Source organism: Dipteris shenzhenensis, chromosome 15 (assembly GCF_047967505.1).
Source record: "Dipteris shenzhenensis isolate YYH24624 ecotype China chromosome 15, Dip_SZ_1.0, whole genome shotgun sequence".
Classification (NCBI taxonomy): domain Eukaryota; kingdom Viridiplantae; phylum Streptophyta; class Polypodiopsida; order Gleicheniales; family Dipteridaceae; genus Dipteris; species Dipteris shenzhenensis.
The window spans coordinates 39852740-39874746 of NC_141610.1; the positions used below are offsets into that span (position 1 = coordinate 39852740).

General features: G+C 43.3%; 1 protein-coding gene across 1 annotated transcript; it reads right to left on the reverse strand.

Moving 5' to 3' along the window:
• Positions 1 to 5907: 5907 nt before the first annotated feature.
• SIGA (sigma factor A) lies at positions 5908 to 17869 on the reverse strand. The gene is made up of 9 exons (XM_087385454.1): positions 16465 to 17869; positions 15917 to 16115; positions 15589 to 15681; positions 15380 to 15508; positions 7065 to 7118; positions 6844 to 6921; positions 6692 to 6754; positions 6487 to 6608; positions 5908 to 6379 (listed from the first exon to the last, which is right to left on the reverse strand). Exons 1-9 carry the CDS (start codon positions 17175 to 17177, stop codon positions 6271 to 6273), a joined length of 1560 nt encoding a protein of 519 aa, XP_087241580.1. The 5' UTR covers positions 17178 to 17869; the 3' UTR covers positions 5908 to 6270.
• Between the last annotated feature and the right edge of the window lie 4138 nt (positions 17870 to 22007).

Below are 22007 nucleotides of genomic sequence, written 5' to 3' on the forward strand. Positions count from 1 at the left end.
AATGCTTAACTGCCACTGCGTGCCTCACTAGAGGACAAGTGATGAGCGATTGCTACCACACTTTCTCATCGGACTACAAGATCGAAAGCTTCATGACCATTTTTTTACCATGAATCCCACGTCATTTGAGTTGTTTAACAAGACTGTTGTGCTCTTAGATGACAACATGAAAGAAAAGGCCCAAGTGGAAAATGCACAGGTGGCTTCATCTGATGTGTCCGACACTAGTAAAATCATTAGTGCAGGGAAAGCCAAGGAGGCAACCCCACTCACCAAGGGCATAAGTATAGATGAGGGGAATCATGAGACATCATAATGTTGATATCGTAAGATCATTTCCAGCCAATATACCAGCAGCGGCCACCTCTTACTTTACCTGCACTGGCAAATTCATCCCAATTAGGAATACAAGGAGCCAATCCCACCATCCTAGGGAAATTTAGGGCTCAAAATCTCCCGTTATCCTCACCTATACAAGGACCTCAATCACCTCCACCACGAATCACTCCTATGAACCAAGTCTTAGTGGAGGAACTACCTAGTAATTGGGAAAACCAAGTCTTGATAGAGGAATTACCTAGTAATTGGAAAGAACCGGATCACACCCTTAGTGGGAATACTCATGCTCAATCCGGTAATATTATTAGTTAGTCCAACTATATAAGACATTATGTTATTTCAGATGACCAATACCCATATACCAAATGGCTTGTCTCTCAAAATGCAAGAGATATGAATACCTTGACAAGGACACCACCGATTTGATGCTAAACATGTCGTAGTTCTCATTAGACTAATGAGTGTCCATACAACAAAGTAGCTAATCCATTGATCCCATGCTTTAAATGTCACGGACCTCATCCCAAGGCCTTCAATAAAGAGCTACATAAGTAGGACAAAAGAGATAAGGCTAGTACATCCCAGCCTAGAGAGGTAAAGAACAAGGGTGCAGTTAAGGTGGGAAAATATTCTGACAATGTGATTATCCAAAATGGATCCAATGAGAACACAGCCACCTTTTTCACCTCATCCTCTTCTAGTGATACTCCCTCAACTGGTAGCCAATTCAATAAACCACCAAAAGGACCGGATAACACTTGGGGAGCATTGACTCATAGAAAACCTATGAGCCCCAAAGGTCAGGGTTAATGCCCACACCGTGTCATTGAGAAACAACACCTCACCAAGGCACAATAGCTGGTGCCTGACTGTTAAGCAAAGTTTGAGCAATGGCCAAGGCCAAAAGGGGAGAAAAGCCATCCATCCTAACTACCAAACCTTCAATAGAGCCCCTAAAGCCTCCCCCATACTCAAAAGAGTAGATGAGGAACAATCACAAAGTTCATCATTGACAGGATCTTCACTCAGCTATTCGAGGAGGACCCTGCATGGCACCAAGCAAGTTATGAGGATAATATGTCCCTTTACGAGTTTGAAGAGCCACAATCAATTGGGAGTGAACCAATCACATAACCCTGATATGTAGCCGGACTAGTTGCATTCCTATCCACTGAGATAAAGATGCCCATCGCGACACTATTACGAGGTAATTCCTCTCTATGGAGAGATCTCTTGGATTAGATGAATGGGTAATAGTAGCTCCTAAGTCCACTGATCCTAAGGTATTCGAACCCTCGAATGACCCCCAACACTTTCCCAAGATACCCGTTAACAAATTGGGCTAGTACTTCAAGAGTGATGATATAAATGTAATACTACCCATATCATACAATGATTAAACAAGTCACGAAAATATTGGATGGAGGAGCGGGTGTAAGCATAGCCCCTAAGCAATGCTTGGCGAATTGGGGATGACCTAAAATGGATAGCACAAACCTTGCAGTCAAATTGGCTGATGGAGCAACAACCAACCGGTAGGAATTCTAAGGGATATCAAGATCAAGACTTTTGGTCTAACCTACTGATTATGGTTTGTCATAATCAACTTCCCCAACCAACTGGATGGCTGTGAGATCATATTGGGTACACCTTTCATGCGAACTATAGGATTGGTCCATGATTGGGGCTCAAATAGAATATATCTACGTAAAGATGAATGAATCATGAGGGTGATCCAAAACTTGGAATGCTCCCTTAGATTGGGGAATCTATTCGTAGTAGCTGAATCTAACACCACCAATAGGTCGACATCGGTAAATGTACTCAACGCTTATAAGGAAGAGGACAATGGAAAAAGCCCTAAAGACTTAGTGCTATTGGATTGTAATGCCCAATGCCTTGAGATTTCTTTGGGCATTATTGTTGCCTCTTCATGGACTTTGTATGGCTCTTTCGATTTGCTTCTCCATATGTTGTAAGGATTGGGTTGATGACATGACGATGAAGTTTGATTATATCTTTAATACAAGTTTGAGTTTTCGAATGCCATTTAGAGTTTAATAAATGGTTATGTTTTTTATTTAAATTGAATCATTGTCTTTTGTGGGTCCTTATCTTTTTTGAAATGTGAATCTCTGGATATTCACGACCTTTATCTAGTTCAATCAATTCTCCTCTACATAAGAATAGGGTATCATAGTTAGTATTATCCAATTCATAGTTATTATCCATGAAAATGATGCCATCTAAGCTATTAGAAGAATAGGAGTATATGAGCCCTTAAAAATCTACTTCAAACAAACATGCTGAATCTAGGCCATGGCAGATGGTTGGTCAAGAGACAACCTCATCTCCTGGGAAACATTATTCTTGTGGTTCTGCTTTTTTCAAGGCAAGTTCTTATTGTTATGCTCTCCAGTCTTTCCCTTGACTTTTTGTAATCGGTAGACTTGAGTTTGATGGTTGCCTTTGATTTGTTAACGATGAAGATTTTAGAGGCTTTAGCCTCCGTTATTTCTTCTTCTCTTTATTGAGCACATTGTCATTACTGCTTGGAGATGATGGAGGTGATCTTGTCACACCTAGTACCTTGGGTACCCAATGAAGGCATCATCTTAAGTGCCATTTGTGGATAGAAATAAAATGTGGATGTACATAAACCTTACCACAAGAATGAAACATAAGTGCAAGAAATACAAAATTATATAGGAATACCTTTTTCTATATGTGAGATATATCTTTGCTTGGCATGTGTCCCCTTGTTGAATGGTGTCACTTGTTCGTCGAGGTCAAGGTTTGTTCTTTACATGATGGGGTGGCTTTGGATGTCGAAGTTTTGTTGGAACCCAAATGTATGATTCACCTTCAAAGTACCCTTGGGCCTATAGTAGATCCTTTTGAACCCACACTTTCTTGGTTGCTCTTCTTCTTTATCGTCTTTGCTAATGAGGCTCTTGTAGAGGTTGAGTGGAAGTAGATGTTGATGTCGAGATGCTTGAATGTTGGTCCATTTGGTAGCATCTTGGTGGGTTGATTCATAACCGAACAACCTTTTGTAAGTGTCTTGGATCCAACTTTAGTACCGCTGTTATGGTGTAAAAGGGTGTGATGGCAATGGTTTATCGTTGTCAAGGTGCATAAATTGACTATGGACATAGACCTAGAGAGATATGGAAGTATGCAAAATACAATGATGAACAACCTAAGGAACAACAAATAATCTTTATCTCGTTACAAATGACTAGGAATCGATGCAATGTGTGCCAATATCCACAAAGGACTCTCCACAAGAGGACCATTCCTATTTTGAGTGTTTTTACGTCAATAGCTCAGTTCTACAGTTTAAGACTTGCATAAGACTTCTACAGTTGTCCAATAGCTTTTAAAACTTGCAACTTACATTCATGAAGTTCTTCAACATAGAAGTAGCATAGCTATCATCCTTCAACAATAATACATAGGTTTACTTCCATCACTCAATGCTTCCACCTTCAGGCCTTGGAGACCTTCTAGTGGCATAGTTGAAGGTTCTTCATCAACATCAATCTAAGCTTTGTCCCTTTGTTAATTTTTTTTTCCTATTATCACCTTCGTGCATAGATTCGTGAAGATGTTCAGGAGGTTTATCATATATGTAGTTTGATGCTGCAAGTATTCCTAATCAATATCGTCAATGTTTGTTGATTTGGTGCATAACTCACAAACTCTATGTCCATTTTGTCATTATCAATCAACTTCTAGTGGCCAACTATCTTTGTTTTGGTCTTCTGTTTATCGGTAGTCAATTGATGACTCAGTAGTCTTAGCCACAACTTGTAGTTGAATGAGTTACCATTCTAAAATTATGGCATAGCTCGGTGCCATTTCTACTATATCAATGGCTAGGGTTGGCAAAGTTGTGATTTACCACATGACAATTCTCTTCCCTAGTCGTTGATGGCTAAAAATTGACTGCCTCCTTCCAATAGCTGCCTCTCACCTGATAGCCACCTCACTTCAATGATAATTCCTTGGCACGTCATTCCATTTTAGGAGAGCTTCATCTTTTGTCCACGTTATCATAGAAACATGTCATCAAGATCAACCCCCATTCAAAGGGGGAAGTCATGGGAGCACGGATCTTCATTGTTGGATCCACACCCTTCTTAATCATAATATGGCCTACTCTCTTCTATCAGCTACATTATGGCCCTAACCTGGTCAAACACTGGGTCCAATCACATGCCGCCCTGACAAACCCCGGAGTCCGCGCTGCCAAACCAAACGGTGCTGACCAATCTCTAATCATGCCACGAAAGTTGCCGCAAATAGCATTGTGCCACATGTCAACGCCACCCAAACTGACGACCAACCGATAGTCGCCATTTGTCAGCCGACTACCGTTGCCATTGACTGCTACACCGACTGGTTGCTACGATAGATGATTCTCCAATTCTATTCTGGATCCACAGTCCCCTCCTTTGTGGCAAATCCTAGCTTTAAGTTTTGTATCCCCTGGATTCCTCCCCCCGGACTTCAGATTTCGGTTAGTCCTCGTTCTCACGTATCCTAGTTTCATATTTTTTCGACTTCTCTGTATTCCAGTTCCACGATTGATTGTGGATCCAGTTCGCAGTGACAATTTGTATGTACCAAGGTAAATTGCCGGATTTTCAGTTTTCATAGACGGAGGCAGCTCTCAAATTTTCAGGTTTCAATGGATTTCGGAGCAAAATTCTTGGATTTCAATTTAGGTTTTCCACATAAGTCCCAGGTTTACCTTTTCGACGTCATGAGTCTCAGCATACACATCTGGAGATCCTTCATGATTCTCCTCTTCGGCACAGGAGAGCATGATGCTTCCAGGTTCTGTCTTGTTCTCGGCACAATCCACGTAAATCTACCAAGCTTCGTTCACCACCTTCAACAGCACCATTTCCTTGCTGCTGTTCCCTAACTTCATCTACGTGTGTCAGTAGCTCCCTCGTTTTCAGACCTTATGCATTGTATCAAGCTACAGAACCTTGCTTCATTCAGCCATCGTGCCCCTCCTTTTGCTTATTTCAGGCCGTTGTGCTTGGTATTCAGCTGATGTGCATTGTAAGAGGCCGCTATCAGTCCATTGGGCCTGGTATTCAACCGACATGCATAGCAACAAGCCATTGATGCCTTGTTTGATTCGAAGAGCCTTCATACCAGAAGCTCATTCTTTTTTTCCCCACTCACAATAGACAAGAACCAGTTATTCCTAGTATTCGGATTTCAGAAACCGGATATAATATATTAACCCACATCACTCGAGATCTTAAAAGCATTATGCTTCTATACATGGGGACTAGTGTAACATCACTCTACACAAAGCAGCATCAACTATGATGCGGTTAGTGATGATGACATTTCCGTCAGCTTCGAGAGCCCAATAAGGGGCACAAAATGCAGAATATTTACAAACATATCCTTAAACCAAGATCCACTTCAACGAACATCTTAATGTCACACCTTTGCATTTTGAACAATGCTATGCCTTAATTCCCAGAAATCCTCCGTCTCCCCCTACATACTCAAATCTCTTAATTCCCAGAAATCCACCGTCTCCCCCTACATACTCAAATCTCTCTTTAGGGACATTAATTCTAAATGTAAGCATGTACATCACGAACGTACTGTTCTCACGGGCTCTACAGGAAGATCAAACGAACACATAACTATAATGTGCACAAATAACAATTAACAAATATGCTCTTACATTCTAATAAGTAGACATGGTGCTTGACTCCCAAGGAAAACCCACTTGGGCAGAGAAGGAATGACAAATTGCAACTTTTGGTGAAGACTGATGTACAACTGCTTACTTTCTCGCCTATCCAGTGGGCAATTCACAGAGGCTGAAGACTCTTTGGGATTCCTTAAATTATATTGCAGCTTCATTTAATCTATACAAATAATTCCCTCTTACTCAAAAGGTACAGGGAACACCCAATCCATATGTTGATCTGATGCAGATAGCTTGCGCAACGCAATTTTCTCGAGCTGTCTTGCTCGCTCTCTTGATATCCCAATCCTATGTTCATGAAAAAAAACCCAATAGAAAGAAATTAGCACGATTTAAGACATAATTAGTCAGAATAGCTTGATAGAGGTAAATTGCTTGTTGATGATGCCCTGCACCTGTGGCTGATTCTCTCCAGTGAAACACCCCGTCCATCTGCACGATCAAATCCATAATGTGATCTCACAATGTCACGCTCTCTCTTGCCCAGCATAGTAGCCAAAAGTGTGTCTACATCCTCCTGAGAACGGGGGAGAACTGATCAGTTGATTTTTCTCAGTTTCAAAAACTGAGCTCATGAATTGATGCTCAGTATAAATTTACCTGCATGTGGCTCTTGTCAACTGTAACCCAAGGGTCATTTTCAATACAGGGATCTGCAACATACTGCCACATTTCCATGACAAAGTTAAAGACTACTTAAACTGAGAGCAGCTCTGGTTAGAAAGGACCGTCCCTCAGTCAAAGGGCCTTACATTATGCATTGAGTCATCGTCAACGCTTAAATTACCAAATCTTTTTTTTTTGTCAAGGGAAGTCATCTTTTTCGTAGCCTGTAGACAACATGCCAGGGTTAGATAAAGGAAGCAACAAATGAGAGAGAACAATCACCTATAACAAAGTTCAGAGACATGATGTTGAAGCTGAAAAATGACAGTATGGAGCTAGTCCATTCAAAGCAAGGCACTCTGCATACCTTAAGGGCACCAGAGACCATTGCACCTGACATGTTTAAGGTTTCAGAAAGACTCTGCACGAACCATATCCCACTGAGCCATCAGTAATTGCTCAATTTGAAGCTCCAATGACTCCGTTAACTTAGCAAACTGTACTGATACACCTAATGAAACAAAAAGTAAATCTTGCTCTTTCAAATAGGATATGAAATACATGTGAGGCAATCCAAGACAGTCCAAGTCACATGAAAGGGTGTTAGGACAAGTGAAGCAATCCAAGACAGTCCAACTCACATGAAAGGATGTTTCACTCATCAAATTTGTTCCATGAGGACACAAACACACACACACACACACACACACACACTGTGAGGACACAAACACAATGGAATCATATACAGGATCGTCCTTTTCTTCTCTTCTTTGCAGTCTGCCACTGGTGCATCGTCTTCTAGGTCCGTGAAGAAAATTATTCCTACTTGTGGTCCAAGGGACCGCTGGCTAGCTTTGAAATCTGAAGGATGGCCCCACAAGTGCTCCAATTTGGGTATCTCTTGATGTGCATCCATCAGGAGACGGAAGCTGACGACAAGAAAATATAAGCAAGCTACAAAAAAGCATCAAAAGCAGCTTCTGGATGTTTGATGCTACAAAGGCAGCACACCATGTGTTGGAGCAATCTCACGTGCCTTAAAGAAAACACATTCACTATTTAGATGGGCAAAGACCTAAGGTTAAGAACACCTTAGAATCTTGAGACTCGCATGCAACCCTGTATCAACTGTTCAAAAAGTGGTTGGCATTACCACTTAAAGAAACATACATGATGTGCCTTTTCTCAGTTTGGCAAATTTCTATCACACAAATGTATGGTTGGAACTATAACGTTAAAGCCTCACTTGTTAGCCCCCACATGAGGAGTGCAACTGGGCTTGACATCTGCATTATGTTGTGGGTATCTTGCAGCCACATGGCAGCAGAAAGAGTTCCTTCTTCATGTTATTTTAGGGCGCCCCAATGGGACACCCGTGTCAGCATTTAAGGGCTGGCTGTGGGCCAGCCCTGAGGCCCAAACGGAGGGCCAAAGAACTGCCCCAGGATGGGCTTTTATAGGCCCCAACAGCAGCGCCTGGTTAGCCGTTCAGGTCATCCAGTAAGGCCACCCATGTCAGCATCTAGGGCCGATGGTATGCCCAGATTTAGGGCTAGCAGAAGCGCAGCCATGCAGGCTGCTATGCAGACCAGCATATATGGCTGGCGATTTAGGAGAACTCAGGGCTAGTTCAGGGACTGGAAGAGGCAGGAGCGTGAACAGCAGAGGGCCTTTTATAGGCCATGATTGCTTGCTGGTTGGCAGATCCACAGACTGCAGACTGGCCAGTCAGCATGTTCAGAAGGGGTTCTTCCCCTATATAACGGCCTGACAGACTGGCCAGTTGGCCAGTCAGCCTGTTCAGGATGGGTTTTTCCAGATCCCCTTGAATGGGCGACAAATCAGTTCACCAGAGGCACATTTAAGTGATGTTTGATATTTGTTGGTGAGATTGGTTATTGCATAAGGTGGATCCCTTGTTGAGGGATTAGAACTGTAGAAAGGCTTAAGATTTGTACAGACTCAGTCAATCTCTACCAAATTGTGATATCCTCGAGCATGTTAGATTGCAAATGCTACTCAGTGGTTCATTTACATCATTCTTCACTGGCTTAGAGGGGTGAGCCTTCACAGTGATAGGGGAGATACAAAGCCAATTTGGGAACTCGAGACCATTAGATTACAATGCATTTTAGTCATTATGGTCTTAAAAATGCTTGACAGACTGAAACCCCAATCATTCTCACACCCTAGACACTCACAATTGGCCTAAAGCACTAACATGTGTTAGAAATTAATTGGAGAAGATTTGTTAAAATTTGAGATCTTTAGTTTACATTATGACTAGAGTTGGACTTTACAAACGAGCTATTAAGTTCAGAGGATTAAGGGGTCATGGAGCAAGGATTTCACATGCCTCGTCAATCTAGCTAAATCTGTGAAGTAAGGATTAGAGCTAGGTCTATTAATTAACCAAACCACAGTTAATCTACATTGCCACATGTCACAACATGCGCAGTTTAGATTAGATTGCTTTTCTACTTTCTGATTCAGCCTATTACTCATTCTGGCTAGCTCATGCACCTCCTTGCCTCACGCACCTTCACAGCAGCTCTCTTCTTGTACCACATTGCACCTTCACCCTCTCATATAGCCTTTCTCATCAACATCAACTTCATGCTTGCACCCTAGCTTTCTTTTACCTTCAACCAAACAAACTAACGATTCCACAAATCAATTCATAATGGCCTGCAGACTTCTTGCACGAGCTCCGCTCTCACGGCACTGCTGTTGTCGAGCAATATACTACCCCCACTGACTAGTGGAGTCGCCGTAAGAGATGAAATGTGAATGGGACTTGCTTTCTGTGCCAAGGCCAAACCAGTATGCACTGCGGAAAATATATTGCAATCCACTTATTGAAGAATGTGCACCATTGATCCCTTTAAGAATATGTCAAAGGCATCCTTCAAGTTTGTTCCAAACAGCGTTCCTGCAAACCCAGGAGAATCAACCCTCTGAAATCCACTCCGCATTGTCCCCGCTTCATCTTAGCCTCTTGAAGGTATGGAGTCAATGCACCACCTGTGACCCACATATGAGGAGAGCTCAAGGGCTTGACACCCTAGCATATATGAGGGTAGATGGTTCAATAAGGGGAAGGGATAACGCTACCATTTGGGCAGTAAGATAACTGCCACATAGGTAGCAGATCAGACTCCGTGTTTATATTATTTTGGGGCAGCCCAAGGTTGACAGTATGCCCACAGATAGGGCAGCTGTTGGGCTGTAGCAGTCCTAGCCATGTGCCCATATATGGGGCCTTGGGGCTGCTGTGGCACCAGCAGAGCAGCAGCTTATAATGGGGGGCTGAGGCCATCTATAGGCCTGGCCCTAGGTCCGCAGCATGTCGGCAGCACAGCATAAGTCAGACAGCATGGCAGACTGGCTCAGGGAGGATTGAAGCAGGTCGGCCGCAGACTGCAAGTCAGTCAGGTCAGGCCCTATATAGGCCTCCCTTGGAGGCATTCTTATCATTCCAGGACCAGCTAACTGATGGAGAGCACCTTGGAGAGCAGGAGGTCAGCAGTGCACCTAGAGATCATCATTGTTAAGAAAGTGCCTTGCAGCAGCACAAGTCCTTGATGTTTGCAGCAGATCTAGGTGCAGACCTACACCTGTAGGAGAGCAGAAAAGGTGCAGCAAAGGGAGCTTTGTCTGCAGTACACATCAGCAAATATCTTTGCAAGAGTGCTCAGCCTTGGTCAGCTATTAAAGCCTAACAGAGGCATGTGGCAGAAGAGTAGGAGTTACCTACAGAGGGTACAGCAAACAGAGCCTTATTTTGGTACCTTACCAAGGGAATGTTTCTAGAAGTGTTGCTATGTGCATTGGCAAATCTTTGTATGTGGTTTGGACCTATATATCTATTCTGTGTTGGCTGTATATCTGAAAACTCTCTCAGATCTGAATTGCCCGCTTTACATTTAAGTAAGCACACGTATTGGAGTTGTGTTCCACATAAGTATCTTGTGAACCTTCCACTACGTATGGGGGTTGGCGCAACCAACCTCCCTCTACTTTTCTAACATGGTATCAGAGTAGAAGGTTATCATCCAGGGATAGCCTTGCCTTGCTCATGACCGAAGCCCAGGAGATCGAAGATTGGGAACCTTCTCCAAACTGAAGGGTGGAATCCTTGGATGGAGCTCTCACATTCAGGTGCGCTTGTGTGGCTTGCAATAAGTGCAACTTAGGTCAAAAGACTTCAGGTCGTCTACACCAAGCCATGAGATCCAACCCACTCATTCCAAACTTCGAAGAGTCCAGACAGAACCAACTATCCAGGGAAATACGGGAGATGATGCAACAGGAGGAGTTACCTACAGGGTGCAGCAAACAGTCGGTACCTTGCCTTGGGGATTGTTCTAGAGGTGTTGGTATGTGCGTTGGCAAGTTTTTGTACAAGGAGCTCTCACATTCAAGTGTGCTTGTGTGGCTTGCAACCAGTGCAAATTAGGTCAAAAGACTTCAGGTCATCTACAGCATGCCATGGGATCCAATCCACTCATTCCAAACTTCGGAGACCCGTACGGAACAACCATCCTATATGGAAAGTGAAGGTTCACAGTGATGACACTGCCAGGGATGTATGGGAGATGATGGAAGGCACGGAGATGAAACCGATCAATGTGTTAGACACCACAGGGAAGATCATAGTTCCTGCTAATCCAGCTAAAGTGGAGTGGAACTTGAGGAATGCAGTTGTTCTTTCCATAATTAGTGGGACGACTGCAGCTATAGCAATATCTCATATCCAGCTGGCATGTACGGCACATGAAGCATGAAAAATCTTGCAGATCTCTATGAGACCAAGAACACACAGAGAATCATCATGCTTCAAAATCCACTTCAACCTGGATATAGATGAAGGAGTCAGCCCATGACTTTCTGGTGAAGTGTGAACATTCTCACAGATCAAATCGAAGCAGCTGGTCACAGGATGGGCTGTAACCACTTAGCCATGCTCTTAGTCAGTAAGATTTCGAGGGGCTACCAACAGTGGGTAATGACTCCACCACTAGAGAACGGACGACGCCATTCACGTTTGAGGAGATAGTCCATTTTTTCTTCAAGAGGAAGCTTAGGTGACGCTGTAAAACAGAAAGGAGGATTATGATGGTGACAAGAAGGCTCTTATAGCCAAGAGCAAGGGTGGCAAATGGAAGCCATAGGAAAAGAAGGAAGTAGAATGACAACATGGACACATCTGACAGTGTGGTAAGAGAGGAACTATTCTTAGTGACTCCCATTGAGATAGAGTTAGCAGACACAAATGTGACACTATTCATGAGAGACATTGAGCGGTGGAGCACAAAGCTAGACTTTGTGGTGAATGCGGAAACGTGTTGCTCAGCCGTGGCCATACAGTACCACTTGCAGAAATGATGGGGCTTGCTCAAATATGGAGCTTGTGCACAGAATTACACAAATGCATGAATGAAGAGGGTTGTTCTGGGAGGTACGTGGCTTACTCCAACAACAAGCATCACCAAACCAAGTCTCCAGGGAATGTATCCTCAATATGTTTTATTGGAGATTCCAATAGATAGATTGCTTTGAAGATGACTGTTTATTTTATGCAAGAGTTCTTAGTTGGATGGAGAAAGAAGGATGAAAGCCTTTTCGTGCATACAAAAGGGGATCTCTCATTGCGGAGGCCTCCGATGCTTGCTGCAAGATTGCTTTTGAGATTAGCAACAAAGACTCTGACAAGTTGGAGTTGCTGATTGGCAGAGGTGATGAGGAGGCTTCTCCACGCAAGCCCAGTTGCATGATGCTGCAAACAGCAGATGATGATTCAGTCAAAGCCTTTATAGTGGAGACTAGTAGAGAGATCCAGAGGATGAACCACGTAGATCCTCTCTAGCAAGGTCTCTACAACCAACTGTCTCTAGATTCACTACTTTCTCTGAGCAAACCTCAGGTTTGACCCATGAGTCTTCCAAGGCATTTTCCATATTTTCCACCACATGTAGCTCTCCCATCTCCACTACAAAGTCTTTGACTAACTCTGTTGTGTGAGACTCAAACATTCTGTAATTAATCTCATTTGAGTAGCCTCTTTGACAACTGATCTTGTCCACATTGCAACCTTTACGAAGTCCACAACACCTACTCATACAGTCATCAAGAAGTAGGCCTCACATGCCTCTGCCATAGTTACCACAGAACGAAAATGTTCCGAGAAAGTCCAATGCAAGAACGAAAACAGTTTCAGGTTGGGGGAAGGTGGACCTGGATCAGGAATGCCACATCAAATGACATTTCATTAAATCGCATGGAAATATACCAATATACGAAAAAAAATCGCTTTATACAGATCTAAACTTTCCATTTTATCTTTAAACTTTTGCACACACAAAAATCTATAGAAAGACATTGCATTAGCCCATAGAGAATGGATAATACGAAACTAAAAACCATAGAGCATGAAAACGGAGCGGGAGAGAGTAGGGAGCTGTAAAAAATTTCAGGAGAAGGGAAGAGAGGGGCTAGAAAGTTTGCTGTTAAGCAAGGGGGAGAGGGAGAGAAATGTGAAAGAGAGAGGAGCCAAGAAGAAGCTGATGAAGGGCTGAGAGGAGGAACTGAGAGGAGAGAGGGCTGAGAGGTGAGAAAGGGCTGAGCAGTGAGACGTGAGCTAAGAGGGAAGCTGAGAAGACTCGAGGAGGGCTGAGAGGAAAGCTAGGCTGAGGGAGAGCTGAGATGAAAGCAAGCGACAATAGAGAGTGCTGAAGCAGTACTGTAACGTGTAAAAATGCTCATCTATGTGGCAACACCAGGCAACTCTAGTCAGAATGCTCAAAATAGTGTTCCATCTGCATTACCTGGCATAGTGTTCCATCTGAAATAATGCTTGAAAGTGTTCCATCTGAATTCCCTGGCATTTGAAGCCCCCTCCACATTCTGAGTTTCCCAAGAATCTAGATAGGCATTCCTCATTCCAAGAAGGGGGAATGGTGTTTCCCTAGAAACCATGGCCTTTACTCTAGTTGATATTTCTTGTCATTGTAGAAAGCTAAGCACCTAGCCCTCGTCAACTCTTTAACCTCCATTCTCCCTAAAGAGAACTGTAGGACATCCAAATAATCCAAACCATGCTACTAAAATGATCATTACAAAAAGAGAACATTCCCTGAAAAACCTAGTTGAAATAGCTTAATATTGTAGAAAGCCAGGCACATACACAAAGTGACCCCTTATTATACATAATGCTCTTACTCTAAAACATTGATACAAACATTAGTTTTAACTAATCCTGAAGTCTCCATGCAAGCACACCTTCATCTTTATCCCCCTCAATATTGACGGTCTCATCCTCTGTCTCGGAATCTGATCAACACACCATCCACCACCTTTTTTAAGGAGTATGATTTGTGCACCAATTCTTAATGATTTACATCAATGCAATGACATCACTGTAAGTGTATCATATCTTGCGATGCTTGGAGCAACCACAAGAATAGTTCTTTTGTTATCTTATTTGCCCTGTTGAGTAGATTCTGCTGACTGTGATTAGTCATCCTCCTCCTATGCTTGGTCACCCTTCTTTTTCATGTAGTTCCTTGCAACAAAATGTCCAAGCTTATTGCCAAAAAGCATCCCTTATTCCGCCTCACCATCTGAAGTGTCCCTTTCATCTTTTGAAAAATCCTCAACCTTTTTCCTTCCCTTGTTGGGCTAGCTCTTGGCCATCAATGTCTTCTCATTGCCATTATCTCCATCGTAGAACTTCATCTAAGCCTCTTATTGGAGCAAAAATGGTCCAACTCATTAAAAGTACTCGGCTTTGATGGCATGAGGCAGGGAAATAAAAAGAGCAAGAGAGAGCCTGCTCGGAACATATATACCTTCATAAGACTAAAATGTATCCAATCCTACAAATTAGTTTTTTCGATAAAACGAGGGAAGAAAGGAGTTTGTAAAAGACATTAGTAAGAGAGAAAACTAAAAATAAAAAATAACTTAATAAGAAAGCTACACTTACGTTCTCATCAGTACCCAAGCATAAGCTGCCATCTGGGTTTCGATACATTTTGGAAACAATCTGAAATACAGATACCTTAATAACACTCGATAGTTGACTATCTTACAAATTAAACTTAATAACACTCGAAAGTTGACTATCTGGGTAAGAGACAAAAGAACAAAGAGAGAGAGAGAGAGCGGCGGAGCAGGAAAGCGAAAGGGGGGGATTCACAACCTAGTGCCAGATGACATCAAAAAATAATACAAACCAGAAGACTAAGAAGAAAAATGGGCTTTCAAGCTCCCACTTCAGATTTTAATTCTATGTTTGAGGATCCTCAACATAGAGATATCATAACTACAGCATAGAATAGAACAAATATTCTTCATTACTTTTCTTGCATTGTAGCCCTTTCAAAGATAATCACATAAGTTATTTGAGATATAAAATCCTCTTGTACAAAGACAAGAAAACCTATAAAATACACACAGATATCAAAACAGTCGGCCAACATGAAGCCATGCATTTCAAAACAGTCAAGCTGAAGCCATGCACAAAATACTTATGCATATCAAACATTCATGGTGAAGCCAGTTTTAGACAGCTCAGCTGAAAGGTTCAGATCTGGGTAACATCCTGCGTTAGATGTACAAGAATCAAAGTATATCCATCATCCAAATCCCTTATGGAAGAGCAATTATAGCTGAATGTACCTTCACAGACACATCTGCACGCTCCCCCCTTAAAGTAGCTGCAGCTCTGTTTATGATACCTAATCTTTCGTGCATATGTGCAGGTAACCTCACTGTCCTGGAGTGCTCTGCAACCGCCCGTGTTACACCCTGCTAGTCCAAGACAAAGCTCAGACATATTCCTTAAACAGCCAAAGTTAATCCCAGTATACCAGAAGTGTAACTATTACCTGCCGAATCCACCAATGCACATATGTTGACAACTTGAAGCCTCTCTTGTAATCAAACTTTTCGAGTCCCCGCAAAAGCCCCACAGCACCTACCTAACATCGGACGTCACCCAAGTATAAGCAATTCATGTAGGGACTATTCAAAGTCTCACCTACATTAGACAGTGTCATCTCATCATGTCAACACAGGTTGAAAAGGCAGCTCGTCCCTATTATTTCTAAGCTCGTCTCAATAGGAGCAATAAAAACTGTGCACGCTTTATACCTGACCAGGTTTTATCAGTTTTCAGTTGGAGGTAAGGAGGGAAATGTGTGTGGCAGGAAATACCTGTATGAGATCAGACAGGCTAATCCCATAACCTGTGTACCTCCTTGCCACAGAGATCACAAGCCGTAAATTAGAAACAAACATCTGATCTCTTGCTTTCTGAGACTCCAGTAGCTTGGACTGCAATTCGCGGAAAGGTAGCTTGACACTCGTAGCCCATAACTCATCGGCAGGCTCACATCCAAGCATGTGTGTCAGCCTGCAACCATTATCATCATCAAGCTCTCGCACGAAGAAGCTAGAAAAAGTGTCAATATACATATATTTAGTGAATCCAGGAACATGCCCAAACTCATCCTCTCAAGACCCAACGCAGTGCTGTGTCGATCTCATAAGACATTCCTACAAACATCAACTCCTGACAGTGGGTGTAGACCATAGTATTAACATATGGAGAAGACACTGATAAGACTCGTCTCTGTGTAAGAGAGCTGTTTGAAAGGACTCCAAAGCTAGTCAGTACCTTTGCTGAGACTACAAATAATAAATGCAAATTCAAGCACAGTTCTTAAAACAGGTAGCATGCATTGGAAGAAGCAGCAGCCTACTTTTTCCTGGCCGCTCTAAGATTTTGGCCAATTTTCATCTTTTTGGAGAGTATAACTTCTTCCTCAGCCGTCAAAAGTTCTCTCTTCATCCTCGCTCTCATGTAGCCTAGAGTGGAGACAGACTCCAACGCCTGGTCCATACTGTAAAGCTTTCCCTTCCTGGCCTTTGATTTTCGAGATGCTGCAGGCGTGGGACGCTCGACGTCAGATGCCGCCTTCTGCTTTCTCCCCTCAAAACGGCGTTGTCTGGCGGACGGCCTGCCTGATCTCACTAAAGTGCCTACCTCTTCATTTTCAGAGCAACTGCCGGATCCGCTCCGTTCAAGCTCCAGACGTTCAACAGCCGTCAAAGCCCATTGGGATTCCAGGAGCGAACGCTGAAGCTCTGTTAACAAGGCTTCAACATGAGACCAGGTCTGCATAGACAGTGGTTCGTTATCGAGAGTCTCAAAACAATGCTGCAAATAAGGGGACCAAGACTGCCCAGACCCCGCCCCATAGGCGGTTACGCTCTCCCTTAGCGCCTTTGGCGTATTTGGAGCTGAACCACCGGAGGATGCTCTTTTGAGACCTTTCCCGAGAGCTGACTTTGGCTGCAGGTAAATTACTCGATCGCAGCCAGTGGAGAACTTTTCCTGGCCTAGCAATTTGTCGTGAGATTCGGAGGCAAGAAGGGACGAACGTAAAAGCTGTGGGGAAGTGGCAAACACCATTGGCCAAACTCAAGGCAATAGTCTTGCGGGGATTGGAGGTCCCAGAATGCCCAAATGCTCAACTTTGTGCTAGGATCCTTCCTCACAGAACAGAGCACAACTCAGCCCACCTAGACAATTTTGTTCGAGAATTGATGCTGGCCTGCTCGCAAACCATGAAGTATCGAAGAAAATTTCAATTCAGCCTGGAAGCAATTCAGCCTGAGCTTCCAAGAACGCTAATGAGCAAGGAAGCAAGGGAGAAGCTGTTAAACATAAGGTCACTGCCAGTGTCTGTCAAGTGTAGCTGCAAAGTCTAGTGCTTCTTGAGGTAAAACAGAACTTCTCCCTGGCTGTAGCGTTTGCTCCCGGGCGGCTCCAGCTCAAAGAACCTCTCTTGCATTGCCCGCCTTGTTTGTCTCCATTATCGAGCAATGCGAGCTCCAAAGACTCTGCTCCTCCAGCTAAAAAGCAGACGAAGAAGAAGTGGAGCAAAACACCAAGAAAGGGGAGAGGGGAAGGAGGCAAGAAGCAAGCGAGGCAAAAGAGAGCAAATGTGGGCGAGAGAATGAGAGAGAGAGGAGAGGAGGAGGGGGGGGGGAAGGTCAAATTTTGAGACAAGAGAAGAGGTTGGCTATGGTGGGATAGAGAGTTGCTCCATCTGTCGATATGAGGCTATGGAGGTGATGAGCAAAAGAGAGAAAGAGGGAGAGAGAGAAAGAGATGAAAGGTGGCAAACTTTCAAGGGGAGAGGAGAGATCAAAATTTTGTGACCACAAGTGTGGTTGGCTATTGTGGGTGGGATTGAGTGTTGCTCCACCTGGCTATTGTGCTATGGAGCAACAAAGAGAAAACTAGACAAAGAGAGAGAGAGAGAGATGTGAAAGGTGGCAACCTTCGAAATATCACTTGTTTTGGATCATTGTCATCCTCATTGGTCGTCCCTGATCTCCTTCTATCTTTCCCTTCCTTTTGGCTCTCCCCTCCACTTTTTGGTCCCACCCCTCTTTCACACCTTAGATATTTTCAAATTTTGTAACATTCTCGCTTGCTTGGTCTCATTACCATCCCCCAACAAGCTTACCACTAACCGCCTCTCTCATGTATGTTTGCTCCTCACTTGCATCGGCACCTTATCTTTCTTTTAGATAGAGTGCAAATCGAGAGTCGGCGCCTTTCTTTCTTTTACATTTAGTGCAAATTCACAGCAGTTACGAGCCTACTTTTCGACTTTGTTGAGATCCAAAATTTTTGCGTGTGGCACTTGCACGAGACTTACATCTAATGGAGAACTCTTTTCCCCCGCTTTATGTATTCAATGCCACCTCAATTGTGAATCCCTTGTATCCAAAAGAAACTCACGAATGATTGCCATCCTCATTGGTCACCCTTGATGTCCTATCAATCCCCCGCCCCCCCCCCTCTTTTGTCTTTTGGCTTTCTCCTCTACCCTTTTTGGTCCACCTTAAGTTCCCAGCCTTTTTGCACCAGACATATTTTTAATTTTCTAAGATATCGCTCGGTGATTACCATCAAGCAAAACTAATCACCTCTCATTTCTCTTAGATATTTTCAATTTTGTAAGATCCTTTCTTTATAACAAGCAAAACTAATCGTCGCCCTCATGTGGGTGTGCTCCTAACTTATTATTGTTGGTGTTTCTTTCTTCTATATCTATACTATATCTTAAGGAGGGAGGAGGGAGCCAACCTCCCATGTGTCGCGAGGGGAGGGAGAGCCAAATGCCACATGTAGATCAACTAAAAGCCTCCAAGCACCATGTGTCCTGAGGCTAGAGACTAGGAGGCCATAGGAGTTTGCAGGGAGCGAAGCATTGAATGCTTCATTTTGAAACTATGGCGGTGGGGAGGGATGGAGTGGAGCATTGAATGCTTCATTTTGAAACCATGGCGGGCACGGATGGAGAGCGAATGCTAAGGGAGGGTGCTAGAGAGTCGAGCCTACCATGCTTCATCTATAAGCTTCAACCTCCTCCTCTCAACCTCTCCTATCTAGCTCCTCCTCTCCGCAACTCTAGCATGCCTCCCAGCTTGCTCCTTTTACCTGCGTAACTCCATAACAGTGCGCCATTCCTTGCCTCCACATTGTGTACCATTCCCGCCTCTCCTGCCTCCCTTCATCGTTTGAGGAGGAGGATCCTTCTCTTCCTTGCGTTCTTGCTCCTACTGTCCTCCACCCGTAGAGCAAGGGTAAAAGAGATGATTCAAAGTACCTCAGATGTCCAACTGACCACAAGGTTACAAGAAGACGAAGGTCATGTTGAGCAAGTGCACACTGATAAGGATGACCAGAAGCATTCCACGAGGCATTGACCTCCTTTGTTTCTGCAATCTTCCTTTCTTTCGTACATTTACCTATATGCATGCTTCTTTCACTTAATTGGCCCCCGTTCACTGCCCCCGAGAACTTAATCTATGGCAAAGCTTGGCTGGGGAACATTCAAGACCTAAGCGGTAACTCAGATGCTTGCAAATCCGTGGCTGAATAATGCCTTTGCATCTTTGCATGGGTAACATGCTATTTCTCTCTTTACACATTCTTATCATCAACGGAGCCCATAGTCAGCAATGGCCTAGCTCTCTTATGTTTGCCAATGGCTGAGCATATCGTCTATCCGTAACCCAAACGGATAAAACTTCCAGATGAAGTTATTTGTAAAATGATACAATGCCAGTGACTGGCTAAAGGCTGAAGCGTGTGGCTAGGGTGAAGTTTGGTAGGGATTGGGACCCCAACCTTGAGATCCATCAGGCCGTGCAAGCCCATTAAAAAGTATCGCACATGAGAATTCTACCAATAGTATCGTTGAGCAAAAATGTTGTTGCCAGCAAACAACGAGCTAGCTCATATGAGGCTCGAGGCCTGCTTTGTAGATTCGTCTTGCTACAAGATTGCAACTGCAACACCGCATTGTGAATGGAGGACTAACGAGATTGAGCCCAAAATTGGTCGCAGATGTAGCATTTATGAAAATCGTGACAATGAATTGATTGTAGACAATCGTGGATGGTGGTAGTGACAATGATCAGATGGTTTGCATCGTTGAAGGAGTCAAGGTAGGCAGGAGAAAATGCCTCGGCTCTAAGTTTTGTAGGAAGGTCACCTGTGACAGTGAAGCTGATAAGTGTTGCTCCCTACTACCAAGACTCAACCATTGGGAAGAAGGTTTGCTAAACTCGAACCAGATTGAACCACGAACTGAGCCCCATAAGGAGCGTCAGGCTAATAGAGAACGGGTTCTAATGCTTGGTTGATGACATTTCTCTTGCCTTGATAGCCATCAATACTTCGCTATAGGAAGAAACACCGTATGGGCATAGTGTCCATCTCCCATGCTAGATTTGTAGTTCGGGAAAGCAGTAGGATATCAAAATCTAATTTGGCATAAGATTATCTAGCTCCCTTGCATAATCAATTCCTTTTGCTCCCGTTGTTGGAGTATGCTATTTACACGAGTAATAGAGAAGATGAACACTACACTAGCTCTCGACTATCATTGATATCCAAGCTCCTTATGAAGTTTCTGAGAGTAGTATTGCTCAAATATCTTGAAGTCGAAGGAAAAGTCGTGACTAGATGAGCAGAATAATGCTACGAAGGAGGGGGAGCAAAAGTGGTGCCTAGCTTATTAGCTTGGCTTTCACCCTCATTGCTCCTCCCCCTCCCACACTAAGTGGTTCTCTTCCTTCTTTCCTATTCTCCCTCTCCCATTGTTTGTCCATGCGGCCAATATTGTCTCTTAGGTGCCGTCTTTCGATCCTTTCTTCTACTGTGCCACTTGAGGTGTGGCTAGCTCCCTTTGCACTGCTACATTTCGTCACAAATGAAGTTTCTCACAAGAATCATAACCTGAGCATGCTCAACCATAAATGCACAATTACTTGAGTAGATGGATGTATGTTCAAATGCTTTTCAATAAACGGATGAATTTGGATGTCAATAGATGGTGCAAGTAGTTATGTAGAGGCTATAATGCTTACAGAGCTCGCAAATAGATTTTTCTGTGAGTGCTGAAGTAAAAATACGTCGATGGAGATGTAACCATGTGAATTGTTTGAGTGTATATTGATAGGTTAGTAGCTTGGATAGGTGCACTTTCACAACTCCATTGAAGATGTCTTTCTCGACGATCGTGTCAAGCAACATGCACCATCTCTACACCTCTGTTCCCCCCTTAGAGGGAGTTGATTTATGATTCTTAGCATCCAACCATTGATTCTTTTTAGATGCTATAATCAACATCTCCAAGTTCTCTTGATTTTCCTCAGTCACATCAGTCGAGCTCTTAGTATGTTATATTGTATATAGCTTGAATTTCCAAATCCAAAAAGGGCATAGATTAAGCCATTCAATCAGGTAGGATTCAAGATTTTCATCAGAAAAACCTCAAGAAGCTTTCCTAGAATCAAGTTGGCCTCCTTGGCCATTGTGGAAGCTACAAAGATCATAGTATTTTCCTTGGAAGATGTTTGGGCTATAAAGATCCATCGAGATGACAAGTCTTGAAGTGTTGACGTTGCCCATGCTGTGTACATTTTGCAAGATCTCCTCCCTTAGTAGTCATTTGATGAGGAATCCCTATCAATGGAGATGACCCAAGCAACTATATTCTTTTGCAAAAAACATCTTGGAATGACCAATGTTTTTCCCCAACAGACACACACACACACACACACACACACACACACACACACACAATCTATAGTGAAATAGGGTGAGTCAAATATGTTGTATACATATGCATGTGTAGAGGTGTGGGTGTGTGTTTGTGTATGCACATATACATTTGTATGCATGCACACATGCTTAATTTAGTTAATTTCATAAAAT

Excerpts from the sequence above, each read along its gene's own strand:
- SIGA (XM_087385454.1), bottom strand. The coding sequence starts at position 17,177 with ATGGTGTTTGCCACTTCCCCACAGCTTTTACGTTCGTCCCTTCTTGCC. Across the intron at positions 15,509-15,588 it reads TGCATTGGTGGATTCGGCAG|GGTGTAACACGGGCGGTTGC; the intron begins GTAATAGTTACA and ends TTGGACTAGCAG. Across the intron at positions 6,922-7,064 it reads TGGTCTCTGGTGCCCTTAAG|GCTACGAAAAAGATGACTTC; the intron begins GTATGCAGAGTG and ends TGTTGTCTACAG.